This window comes from Artemia sp. Qi Xiang Cuo, chromosome 1 (assembly GCF_049724085.1).
Source record: "Artemia sp. Qi Xiang Cuo chromosome 1, ASM4972408v1, whole genome shotgun sequence".
Classification (NCBI taxonomy): Eukaryota; Metazoa; Arthropoda; class Branchiopoda; order Anostraca; family Artemiidae; genus Artemia; species Artemia sp. Qi Xiang Cuo.
The window spans coordinates 84,078,198-84,092,355 of NC_142794.1; the positions used below are offsets into that span (position 1 = coordinate 84,078,198).

The following is a 14,158-nucleotide window of genomic DNA, read 5'->3' on the forward strand; positions in this document are numbered from 1 at the left end:
CTTTGGATGGTGAATCAAGACTGTTGGAGGTATCGGACCCATCAAGGCCAAATATAGTCAAGGAACACAAACTCGCTGCGTGTTCCTAGGCGCATGCCCGATGCGATTCCAACAATAAAATGCAATTGGAAGAGTTTTTTTTCCTATGGATGAGGAGGGTAGCATGGAGAAATTATTGGTGTGTTTAATAAAAACAGCAAACGGTGCAATTTCACGATTGCGTCACACCAACTACCCAATGTCATTATCAGATAAGGAGAAACGGGCACTAGAAAAGGGGACAATTTGTTGGGTTTTTTAGGGGTGCTGTTGCCCCAAAAGACAATGTCCAGGATGACAATCACCTTATTGACCCCAATTCAACGGGGAAAAGTAACTTTCGAGGATGGGCTCACAATTCATGTAATTTAAAAATTAAACAGCAGCTCTTTCTTCCAGTTTTTATACATATTTATAACTAGGATCTGAAGTAGGTGCTACCAGCAGTGGCACATCTTCAAAGAAATGGAGTTGTGGATGATGCATGGGTGATAGACAGCTTTTCCTTCAAAATCATTCCTAAATCAGCGGAAAAGTTGCTTGTTTTGGAATTTATGTGGGGATATATTGAAGATGCCGTTGAGTAAACGAATAAAATTTGCTTTTTGGATTCCTTCAGTTTTTTCCCCAAATATTTGAGCGAATTAATTCAAGTGCAGAAAAACGATGACGGCTGCAACGCTTTCCCCTTTCTCAAGCAACAATTTCCAAATGATTTATATGAATTGTTGACGGTCAAGGGCATATATCCTTATGATTATTGCTGCGCCATGTCGAGATTTGCCGAGGAAACTATTCCCTCAATCGAGTCGGTTTATGACAGTCTACACGATCGTAAGTATACTCCTGATGAATACAGGTTTGCCAAAAAAGTATGGGCAGAGGGAGGGTGTAAAAATGGGTTCGACTACTGCAAGCTGTATTTGTCAAGTAATGTGCTCACTTTATTAGACATTATGTGTAAAAATACGGACAAAATATACGAGAAATTTAATCTTGATTTAGGATATTATTTTTTATCTCCTCGTCTGGTAATGGACCTCATCCTAAAAATTAACGGGGAAAAAATCGGACTGATCACTGAAATCTATCAGCACCAGTTCATCGAGAGGTCAATGAGGAGTGGATACGTTGTTCACGGGGATCGTATCTTGGAAACTGATCCAACTGGAGAGAAGACGGGAACAACATCGGATGCAGTGTTCCTTGATATGAATTCTCTCTACCCCTCAGCCATGTCTCATTACGCGCTACCCTGCGATGACTATAAATGGCTCAATGACCCTCAAGCCTCCAATTTCCCCAACATTGACAGTGTTGAGGAGAATAGGCCGGTTGAATGGTCTTTTGAAATTGATGGGGAGATACCAGTTGAGCTTCACGATTCGGTAAAGGATTTTGTTTTCCCATGCATCAATAGACCTGTGTCTAGGAACTCTTTGAGTTCCCGCAAAAGACATTTGGTCGAGGTGGAGGGATTGCATTGGACACCTTCAAAACAAAAACTTATTGCCGACCTCCTGCCGAAGAAAAATATTGTTTTACATCATGTGGCTTTAAAATAGATGTGCAACAACGGTTTCAATATCACAAAGGTTCATAGAGCCCTCCAGTTCAGTAAAAAAGCTATCTAAAAATGTGTGTTGACACTTTAGTCAAGAAACGTTCTGAAGCGCAGACAAAAGCTGAAAAAGAAATCTATAAGCTCATTTTAAATTCGGCTTTTGGTAAAATGTGCTGAAGTGTTTGCAATAGGAATTGTTATGACGTCGTGACCAATCCCAAACAATGTGCTCGAATTATTGCCGTTCCAAATTACACTTCCTTTACAATCATTGGCCCGACATGGTACTATTCAAAAGGAAAAAAAGAAGCATTTTATTGAATAAAAATATTGCTGCAGGCAGTGCCATCTTGGAGATCTCTAAAAAGCTCATGATGGAATTCTACTACAATGTGGCTAGGGTACAGTGGCCGGAGAAGGGACAAGTAGAGGTCTGCTACGGGGACACAGATTCTCTACTATTAAAAGTAAAAACTCAAAATCTACTTGATGATTTATCACACGGTGAAATCATCAGCTCACAGATGGACTACACAAACTGGAGGGGGGAGGTCTACCCAGAGCTAGTGAAACGTCGGGCGCCAAATCAACTTTTATTTTTAAAATCAGAAACGGTAAGTGACATGATTTCCCGTGGTATGTTTGTAAGTCTGAAGGTATATTTTATACTGACACACGGCGAGGAAATCAAAAAACGTTGCAAAGGAGTACCCACGTTCTATGTGGATAAGAATTTCGACATGGACGTTTATAGGAGTTGTATTGTTGCAAATACAGTTCCACGAGCGAAATTGCTGGCAATTCGTTCCTTAAACTACAGGAACTTTACTGTAAATATAGAAAAAATTGACATGAGTACCATTTCCGACAAGGTCTATGTTTGTCAAGATGGTGTGACTACCCTCCCCCTGGGGCACTATTGAATTTCCGACCGAGCCGAATGTGTTAGTCATAGGGAAAGTCTCGGTTTGAGTAAAGTCCAATAAAATAAACTTCCCCAAAACCTCGAGGGGGACCTCGTGGCCCGGTGTGGCCTTCGGCCGCCCAGCTGGTCGCCAGCGGGGGTGCCACCACCAACGGTATCTTTTTTACTTAGAGCAGATTTTTTGTGCTTTTTTAAATATATATGTTACTGTGTTCAAATTAAAAAAAGGTGTAAAAACAGTGATATTATTTTAAGTGTATTTTCCATTAAATAAATAAAGTATATTTATTAAAGTGCTTTTTTGTAGTGCATTTTTAAAATAAATGTTTATGTTTTTTATTATAAATAAATTAAAAAAACTTTGTAAGTGTATTTTTCTCTTTTAATGTGTTTTTTCTATAATGTATTATTTGTAAAGTGCTGTTTTTATGTTAATAATACAAGAAATTTGATTCTTTATTGATTTTGTTCTTTTCATTATTCTTGAACGGACTAGTACTAATAGGAAAATTATTTAGTCATTAGACATCTATAGTCTGCAGTTAGTTTTAGGTGAGCTGTTGAAGGGAACATGTATCAATTTAAAACACCCTTCATATCGTTTCTGTGCGGTTCATCAATGTCAGGCAAAACAACACTCTTAACTAAAATGCTTATAAATTGCGATAAAATGTTTGTGGAAAAGCAAAAAAAAATCTACTATTGTTACAGTATTTGGCAGGAGTCATAGGATAAAATAAAAGCAATTGCCATTTCGGGGTTGGTGCAGATACAATTCATACAGGGACTTGATGTTTTCAACATTATTGAACCAAACTCTTGGCTGATTATTGACGATCTGGATGAATCAATTGAACACTGGTCCCAGAAAATGCTACAACTGTTCACTGGTCGCTATCATCAAGAACAGACTTCCATTACTCTGGTTCTACACAACCTCTTTCATCAGAGCTTTCATTGCATTGAACTGCACCTACTATATCATCTGCAGAGTTGTTCGTGATTCTAGCTCGCTAATAACCCTGGATAAACAAAAATACCCCGGGGCACCTAAATTTTGGCTCTCAGTATAAATCAGGCAACTAATAAACCCTATGGCTATATCCTATTAGATTTTAATCAAAATACACCCGAGGATCTGCTTGTAGTCAAAGAGATTTTTGACAATGAAATTACAGTTTATCTCCCCGTGAACAGCAAAAAGACCTATTAGTTGCTATCATGACATTGAAGAAACTACTTGAAAATAGACATTTATTTCTGCAATCAAACTCATTGAAAATATAATAGATAGACGATTAAAAAAGATAAAAGAACAAAATAGGGAGGTTGTCCCCCTTGATTCAGTTACACCGGCAATTGAGAAAAAAACTTTCATCGTTTTACCAGACATCCCGAAACTTGGCGATAAACTTGGAAAATTTTTTTAAAAACATAATCTCTCTGTTTCTTTCAAAACCGAACAAAAAGTTGAACACTTTTTCAATTCAGGAAAGAATAAAACAGACCCTCTACTGGGTAGTGGTGTCTACAGAATCCCGTGTTCTTGTGGAAAATTTTTACATTGGTAGGACCCATCAACAACTAGGTGAACGTTTGCATGAGCACAAAATTTCAATAGATAAGTCCCTGAGATTAAAAAATAACAATGACAACTTTGATTCGGCATTGGCTTTGCATATTTTCCTAAATCCGACCCATCTGGTTCTTTTTGACGAGGCAACCTTAATATCAACTGTAAATAGCGTACCACAAACTTTTAAAGAGGTAATTGAGATTAAAAAAAATATATGAACCAAAATTTAGCAATAAATAGAGATACTGGAGATATTTCATTAAGCCCAATTTACGACAGTTTAATCATGAAGGACTCAATCAATATTTTCACCCGAAAAAACTTAAAAGAACCTATTTGCGTACCTAATGAAAACAGAAATTGTAGACCAGCTAAAACTATTGCAAGACGAAAGATCCTTGCCCAATCATCTTGGTAAATTCATTTTCATTGATTCCTGCCTGGTTTTTTATTCAGTGTCTGTTCTGTCTTTGTATAGTAAACTTGGAAAGTTTAGATTTTTTTTTTTTTTTTTTTTGTTTAGCACTGAGGACGACTTAGCGGAGGTCCTTGTTGAAATATTTGCTTATATTTTGTCATCTTCATGGTTCGCTGGCTGACAAAATCCTCGTTTTTTCACCCTTTTTGATTTTATTTTTCATTTTGTTACTTTCTCTCCTCTCTGAGTTTTATTTGTCATGTATAGCCAGTGTGGTCTAAGAATGTATGTTCACAAACAAAAGTTTTGAGGGCATAAAAAATACCTCGTAGAAAAGCTGCATTTCTCGTAAAAGCCTTCCTGGGACATTTTCCCCTGATGTTTCAGTTAGACTTGTTGCCTCACATTTAATTATCGTTGGTGATGACCCTTTTTTCTCCTGAAATAAATAATATTAGAATAATTACAAGCAAAACATCATAGTGAAGCTACAAAGTGGAGTCTACCTGAAGTTCGAAATTCAGGAAGCTTCAAAGTGGAGTCAACCAGGTCCCATGTACTTACGAAAGCTTCTATGTAGGCCGTACCAATCAGAATTTAAAAATTAGACTATTACAACATCAAGGATCTATTTCGTCAGTCCTAAAGAACAAATCTAAAGTTGAAAATTTAACGTTAACTCTTTTGGGACACGTTTTTAATTTATCAGACCATTTTGTTATGTTAAAAAAAATTTTTCTCTGATCTCAAGGGACTGGGGTATCAAATAAATTTTTAAGGATACCATTGAAACTAAAAAATCTTATTAAAAAACCGGGCTTTGAACAGAGATACGGATGAATTTAGCTTAAATTTAATTTATGAAAATTTACTACAGTCCAATAAAATAGATTTCGTTTCTCTGAATATCAATGACCTCTGTTGACCTGATAAAGAACTTTCATCTAAAGATCAAGTCAGTGGTTCGGAAACAAGGAAATCTAAGAGACTTGTATCTATAACTTCTTTGGAGAAAATAATAGCGTAAAAAAAATATAATTAATTTTTGTTTTGTATTAATGCCGGTGTTATATTTGTACTATTTTAGTTTGTATTAGCAGAAATAAAGCCAAATAATTTCCAAGCACTACTCCTAAAAAATGAATCTCATGAAGAAATATCACCTTAAGGAAGTATCATTTTGAATACATAAGGTTATGCAGAATAATTTTTGTCCGTTTTAAGTTTTAATATTGCTCCTTATTATCAGTGGAAAAATAGTTGTTTTTCATTGAATTTCTTTGCGTTTTTTAAATCACGCCGTAAATCCACCCTCTGCGGAAAACTTACCCTGAAAACTTATCCATAAAGGACAAATTTTTATGATTTTTCATTGTAATTAAAATTCCAATTATGATAGTTTCAGTTACTATTGGGCCGAGTCACTCCTCATCCAAAGTTTGTTACCACGAAATCTTTGATAATTATAGCTAAGCATACACCTCTTGGCTTGAAGCTGCACATTTGCTTCAAGATAATTTTACTAGCATCAAGATCTAGCATGTTTTTCATCTAAGTATCAACTGATGCTTGAAGCAAATTTTAATTTTTATTTAAACCAGCTAATGCTCTGATTTTATATCAAGGTTTCGATAAAACTCTAACCCCAGAATTTGTTTTCTTTTGCAGAGAAAACTTTTCTTTTTGAAACCAACCCTCATTTGCCAAACAAACCAATCCAGCTAATTTAACAGTATACTTGAGTCATGGCACCCAATTTAGCATAGTGCTAAACCACAATGTCTAAACGGGCTGAATTACTTACTCAGGCAATGGATTATAAATGGGCTGACAGTCGTAAAATGTCATTAATAATTCACCATAGAGTGCTAATTTTTTATTTTTGCAAACTTGTTTGCATAATAGTTGTTAAACCAACAAGTCTTCTAAATTTGGGCCCATGGAAACTACTCTGGGAAGATCATCTGGGCTGCAAAATTAATATAAAAAAAACTGAATTTAATCCTGACTAAAATTGAGAAAAAAGGACAGCTTGTGGAGCATAGAACACAAATAAAAGCAAAGTATATTGTAAGCAAGCAGGTTTTGTAAAATCTGGGCCCTTGTCTCCCCCAGAACTGCAATATGTTTACTAGTTTTCTTATGATTGCTCACATTTTCTGTGCAATTCAGCTATTGTTAGTGTTTTCCATAAGAATAGTGCCTATCCCCCTCCCAATGAAACAAATTTTCACAAATACAATTACAGTTTAGAACGTGAGTAATGAAGATTTTAGTAGAGCTATTTTGCCCTTAGTATTAACAAATTCCAGATCGCTCCTCCCTTTTTAAGTTAAAAAATAAATAAGAACTGCACCATGTATAGATAATAATTTCTTTAGCTACAACTTTCAGGTTTTAATACGTACGATAACGAAATTTAAAAAAAAGGTATTTTTATGGAATAAAATTATCAGCGATTTTCTGCGCTAATAAATCGCCATTTCTTGTGATTGGTATTAATATGCAGCGGATAAATAGACAGATGTTTAGAGTTTGCGCAGAAGCTCTATTGGCCATCGCCACAGGAAAAAATGAATAACTAACAGTGGATAACCATAAACAAACCTTTGTAAAATTAATACTTAAAATAATAACAATTTGTATTATCATAGGCAGCGCAATCGCGCTGCCTACGTAAAGAATGATGGTGACCCAATGTATTATTTTTTTTTCTTTAGACCACGGCACTTCGTATCGAAGGAGTTGTCGCAGAAACTTCGAAAAGGGCTTATTCGATAGGAAATTGGAATGGCTAGTGCCCTTTTTAATAGTCAAAAGAGTTTGGAAGGTAACTAACACACCTTCCACGCCAACCATTTCCCAAACAAATCCAATCCAAATTTCGAGATAGCCATTTTGTTCAGCGCAGTTAATTTCCAGTTAGAAATTATTTTTTTGAAGAGGACACTCCCCTATAGACCTCAGGGCAACTGTTATTAGTTATGCCCTGGGGGCATATAAGATTTTTATGGAAAGTGTTGTCGTAGAAACTTCAAAAAAGGCTCATACGATCGGAAATTCAAAGGGCTAGTGCCTTTTTTAAAAGTTGAAAGTGATTGGAGGGCAACTAGCTCCCCTCTCACCCCCACCTTTTCCCCAAGCATATCCAATCAAAATTTTGAGATAGCCATTTTGTTCACGAAGTTGAAAATTCAGGGCAAGGGTAGTAAGTTATGCCCTGGGGGAATATAAGCATTTTATAGAAATCGTTGTCGTAGAAACTTCGAAAAGGGCTCATTCGATTAGAAATTGAAATGGCTAGTGTCCTTTCTAATAGTTGAAATTGAGGGTAACTAACACCCCTTCCACGCCCACCATTTCCCCAAAGACATCCAGTAAAAATATTGAGATAGCTATTTTTTTCAACATAGTTGAAAGTTCCAGAAATTATATCTTTGAGGTGGACACTGCCCCCATAGTCTTTAGGGCAAGGGTTGTAAGTTATGCCCAGAGGGCATATTAAGTTCTTATAGAAAGCGTTGTCGTAAAAACTTGAAAAAGGGCTCATTCGATTGGAAATTTAAACGGCTAGTGCCCTTTTTAATAGTTGAAAGTAATTCGAAGGCAACTTACCCCCCCTATCACGCTCACCATTTCCCCAAACACATGAAATCAAAACTTTGAAATATTCATTTTGTTCAACGTAGTTTAAAGTTTTGGAAATTAGGTCTTTGAGTATGATAACCCCCTCAGAGCCCCCGGGGCAAGGGCTGTAAGTTATGGTCTGGGGGCATATAAGGTTTTTATAGATAGCGTTGTTGTAGAAACTTCAAAAAAGGCTTATTTGATTGGGATTTAGAAGGGTTTGTGCCTTTTTTAATAGTCGAAAGTGATTGGAGGATAACTAACACCCCTCTCACACCCAGCATTTCCCCAAACACATCCAATCAAAATTTTGAGATAGCCATTTTGTTCGACGTAGATAAAAAGTCAGGAAATTAGGTTTTTGAGGATGGCATTCCCCCCACAGCCCTCAGGACAAGGGTTATAAGTTGTGCCCTGAGGGCATATAAGATTTTTTTTTATAGAAAAATGTTGTCGTAGAATCTTCAAATATGGCTCAACCGACTGGAAATTGAAAGGACTAGTGCCGATTTTAATAGTCGAAAGACAAACACATCCAATCAAAATTTCTAGACAGCCATTTGGTTCAACGTAGTTGAAAGGTCTGTAAATTATGTCCTTGAGGATGACACTTCCCCCACAGCACTCAGGGCTGGGTTGTAAGTTTTGCCCTGGGGGAATATAAGGTTTTTATAAAAAGCGTTGTCGTAGAAACTTCAAAAGGGCTCATCGATTGGAAATTTAAACTGCTAGTGCCGTTTTTAATAGTTTAAAGTGATTGGAGAGCAACTAACGCCCCTCTCACGCCCAGCATTTCCCCAAACATATCCAATCAAAACTTTTATATAGCCAGTTTGTTCAACGCAGTTGAAAGTTCTGGAAATTAGGTTTTTGAGGATTAGAACCCCCTCACAGCCCTCAAAACAAGGGTTGTAATTTATGCCCTAGGTGCATATAAGGTGCTCATAGAAAGCGTTGTCGTAAAAACTCAATAAAGGCTCATTCGATTGGAAATTCCAAGGGCTAGTGCCCTTTTTAATAGTCGAAAATGATTGGAAAGCGTACAATGTGGGTACAATGTATTATTTTTTTTTTGCTTTTTTTTTGTTTTTTTAAACCAGGGCACTTCGTATCGAAGTAGTTGTCGTAGAAACTTCGAAAAGGGCTCAGTCGATTGAAAACAGAAGGGGATAGTGAACTTTTTAATAGTTGAAAGTGAATGGAGGGTGACTAATCCCCCTCCCATGCCCCATTTGCCCATTATCTTTAAAAATTAAATGTTGCCTTAAGATTAAATCAAAATGCGCTGTGTTATTGGTAATTCCCAATAAGGCATCTCAGCAGAATCCCAAGAACGAACTGAGGGTATATGTTCAAACTTTCGCGGCTACTTCTGCTCTTGAAGTTTAACCAAATCAAAATAGCGTAAGTGTATCCATGTTATCAAAGAAAGTAATCAGATTTTTTTGCGAATGGCATCAAGATTTCTATTTCAGGTCAACTAGAGGAGATACGAAACTAAACTAAACACTACTATTTGTGTCCAGATGTTTAAAAGGGTTTATGTTGTTAAAAATTTCTGAAAAATTTTCTCCAGCTTACATATAGCAGGCCAAACTATAAAGTCTAAACAAAACGAAAAGATTTAAACTATTATTTTCTTTTTCCTTGAAAAGACTATGTCAATATAAAACGAACAGAAATTAATAAAAAAAAAACTTTTCCCACAAAATAAGTTTGTCAAAGAAAGGTAAAAAACTCCATTAAACCAAAATTAAGCAAAAATAAAATCAAATAATCTACTATGCGTGAAACTACATCAAATCAGCATCCATAAATAAATGAAACCCAAAACGAACAGAAATTACAATAAATAACCGAGTCAAGCTCTAAACGAGCAGAAATTAACATTAGAAGGGCTCAAAACCCATATGTCTTCCAAAGGCCAAAACATAATTTGCACTTTACTGAAAAAAAATATAAATGTTTTAACTTTTATAACTTTAATAAATCAAATAATGTTTTTACTTTAATAACTTTAATAAATCAAATCATATTAACATTTTGATTAATAAATATCAGCATACGAGCTATGTATATTAAATTGACAATGCACGTTCATTTGTGTTTTTCAGTAGAGTGCAAATTATGTTCAGGCCTTGGGAAGGCATAGGGGGGTTTTGAGTCCTACTCATGTTAATTTCTGCTCGTTTTGGGTTTTCACTTACTAATCGATGCTGATTTTTGGTAGTTTCCCGCTTGGTAGATTATTTGATTTTTACTCCTTTTTGGTTTAATGGACTTCTTTACTTTTCTTTGAAAAACTTTTTTTGCGGAAAATTTTTTTTAATTGCTATATGAAATACAAAATAACGCTCGTGAAACTAAATTTGTCCTAAGACCACACTGGCTATAGATGAAGAAAGACGAAAAACGAAGAATAAAAGAAACAAAAATAAGAAAAGACAAAACCAAACAAGAGAAAAAAACAAACTGACTAAAACAAAAAACAAAACTGATAATTCGACAAACCGACAAGACTTCTGCTCGGTTTCCATCAGGGCAAAAGACCAGATCATAACATAAAAGACCAGAATAAAATTTGCGCTTTACTGAAAACAAAATACGTTTTAAATGTTTTCAATTTTTTACTTCATAAATAAATAATTATCAAAACTTAAAGGAATACATATCAGTATATGTCAATTAAACTGACAATCCACGGTCATTTTTTTTCAGTAAAGCGCAAATTATGCTCTGGTCTTGAGAAGCGATCTGGAATTTGTTAATACTAAGGGCAAAATAGCTCTACTAAAATCTTCATTACTCACGTTCTAAACTGTAATTGTATTTGTGAAAAATTTTTTCATGGGGAGGGGGATAGGCACTATTTTTAAGGAAAACACTAACAATATACTGAATTGCACAGAAAGTGGGAGTAATCACAAGAAAACTAGTAAACATATTGCAATTCTGGGGGAGGCAAGGGCCCAGATTTTACAAAACCCGCCTGCTTCACTGCAAAGATCACTTTGCTTTTATTTGTGTTTTATACTCCTCAAGCCGTTCTTTTTTCTTAATTTTAGTCAGGATTAAATTCAGTTTTTTTTTATATTGTTTTTGTAGCCCAGGTGATCTTCCCAGAGTAGTTTTCATGGGCCCGAATTTAGAAGACATGTTGGTTTAACAACTATTATGCAAACAAGTTTGCAATAGATAATTCAAATCCATTGAAGCTGGAAATTAGCTTCAATGGAAAAATTAGCTCTATGGTGAATTATTAATGGCATTTTACAACTGTCAGCCCATTTATAATCCATTGCCTGAGTAATTCAGCCCATTTAAACATTGTGTCTTAGCACTGTGCTTAATTGGGTGCCATTACTCAAGTATACTGTTAAATTAACAGGGTTGGTTCGTTTGGCAAATGAGGGTTGGTTTCAAAAAGAAAAGTTTTCTCTGCAAAAGAAAACAAATTCTGGGGTTAGAATTTTATCGAAACCTTGATATAAAATCAGAGCATCAGCTGATTTAATGGTTTAAATAAAAACCAAAATTTGCTTCAAGCATAAGCTGATACTTTGATGAAAAACATACTAGATCTTGATAAAATTATATTGAAGCAAATTTGCAGCTTCAAGCTGAGAGGTGTATGCTTAGCTACAATTATCAAAGATTTTGTGGTAACAAACATCTATCTGATTTAGTTAAAGGTAAGAATTCCCAACAACGATTTTAGGGGGTGTCAGTTGTCTTGCGTGAAGTACACCATGTTGGTACAACTAGTTGTGAAGCATTTAAACTGATAGGAGGATAGCATTGCTCCGCTTTTCTCGAAGTACAACGAGTCCAGATCTACTATAAGGAATCAAGGCCTCTGAATCAACTATTTAGATCTTATACGTACCGGAAAAGACTATCTTTATGCTGAAAAAGCTGTGGGCTGGGGATCACACTTAAAAACCACAAAAGAAATGATTCGGATTTTCTTCGCATCTGGAAACCATAAATACGCCACAGCTGCGCTTAAATACCTTAAAAGAGATGCTACGCCTGCCTGAAAAAGCGCCAGAAGTTCACAGAGAGTTTGTAAATGGCAACTTTGTTGTTAGGAAAACAACCAAGCCGTTTTTCAGCATTGCATTTGATCTGGCTTTAGAGTCGCTCGTGATTCTGGACATCAAATGTCATCGAAAAGTTTCTGGTATGGTTGGTGTGACAACGAATGAAAATGCCAGGGATCGATATCTGGCTTCTCTCCCCTTTCTTGCAGCAGTCATCAAAACGATAAAAGCAAACCTTAATATGGATGACGAGGCAATAAAGCATCAAGAAGATACCACTGCGTTTACGAATCTGACAATAAAAGGCAGAAATCAGGTTATGGACTCAGAGTTGCTCGGAAACCCATTCAAGACGAAGAGAACAGACCTCCACAACCTTATGACAGGGGACAGAGCTCCAGAAGCCGTAGCAAATATTCTGCTGAACTTCCAAAGCATTGGCTTCGGGGCCATGAGCTCATATCTCGAAGGGACATCCACGAAAATAAAAGTTGGCATAAAGGCCACAAAAAAGATTTTGGAGAAACTGAGCTGCTTAAATGAGCTCTGCATCTTGCAAATTCAACACAAACTGCATCCCTCTGTGAGCTGCTGAAGTACTGGTAAAATACTGGTGAAATACTATACAAAATACTGGTACAAAGTCAACAGCCTTGAACTACATTCTGCAACAGTCTGGCTTGCAGTCATGGCCAAAAATGATTTCACATACGCTTTTTGAAGACTCTCCTCGATCTGATTATATAGTTGATGTCATGAGTGTTATCGACCAGAACAAAATGAGACGCTAGTAGATTTTGGAACAAGAGTCTACAATGGGATTCTTAGGAACATACCCGAAGCTTATCAGTCTATCCATTCAATTGGTGACAGGTATGACGATCTTAGTGATGATAGAACCCATGATGACTACTCGTTCAACCTCAGAGAAACATCTGGCTGTTGAGAAAGGAGAGGAGTTCCCAGAGGAAATATTTCCAGCCCCTTCACTTCCTCTAGCAAAGTTGCAACACTCTCGGATGGGATTCTCAGTATTTACTCAGCCAAAGGTCAACTCTTGAAAGTTCTTTTCGAGGTCTGGGAGTGCAAAATTTAAACCCGTCTGATGGTTCATCTCGCTGGAGGTTTCGAGAGTCGACATAGAGCTGTTACCGTTTCACCCCACGGAAGGTCCGTTGATGATGATCTCTCGTCTGGCCATGAGGAAGCAGACACTAGGATGTTATACCACACAGCAGTTGCCGCAAGACGAAAGAGAACACTTGTGATTATACAAGCCAACGATACTGATATTGTCTTACTAGCTGCATACTACTTCCAGTATCTTGCTAGTCTTGGCCTCAAGCAGCTCTGGGTTAAATTTTTGTCCTACTGCATACCTATTCATACGGCAGCACACAAACTAGGAGTAACAGTTTGCAACGCTTTGCCGCTTGTCCACAGCTTGAGTGGATCTGAGATCACAAGCTTTCGGTATAGAATTGGGAAGGACCGCTTTTTTCGAGCTGCGAAGTCTTTGGAAACTTTGTTGGGGTCTTTAGGTGATGAAGTTTGAGCCCTTGCAGAGAAGCCATCTTCTGTGCAAAGTGATGGTTTAGTCAACGTTTGTAAGCAGCTTGTAGTTACAGTGTATGGCAGAAGTCCGACTAACTTCAGTAGTCTGAATGACCTTTGAGCACATTTGTACCTAAGATTGGAGGATTTGCAGCGTTTACCACCAATTGACATCTCGTTTCTGCTTCATTCTAAAACGTGCATGTTCCAGTCACTGATTTTGGATCCAAAGCCACAAGCCCCGTATTCATTTACCTCAGGCTGCCGATATGGGCTGGAGATTTGAAGATCAGGAACTAAAGCCAGACCTAGTTTTTGCGATGATGGGCTAGCATCGTTTTCTTTTTGCAACTGTCACCAGACGAGGCGCAGCTCGCACTGCAAATGCTCTAAAATAGGTTTCTGTGACAGC

The 14,158-nt window shown here is 36.7% G+C and overlaps 1 protein-coding gene across 2 annotated transcripts in view; it reads right to left on the bottom strand.

The window, feature by feature from the left end:
• Positions 1 to 14,158, bottom strand: part of LOC148956823 (transforming acidic coiled-coil-containing protein 3-like) — an 85,617-nt gene that overhangs the window by 53,738 nt on the left and 17,721 nt on the right. For both annotated transcript variants that reach the window (XM_089096529.1, XM_089096526.1), the window contains exon 3: positions 4,848 to 4,961. In XM_089096529.1, the coding sequence (XP_088952655.1) occupies positions 4,848 to 4,961 (114 nt within the window). The remainder of the gene's footprint in view (positions 1 to 4,847; positions 4,962 to 14,158) is intronic.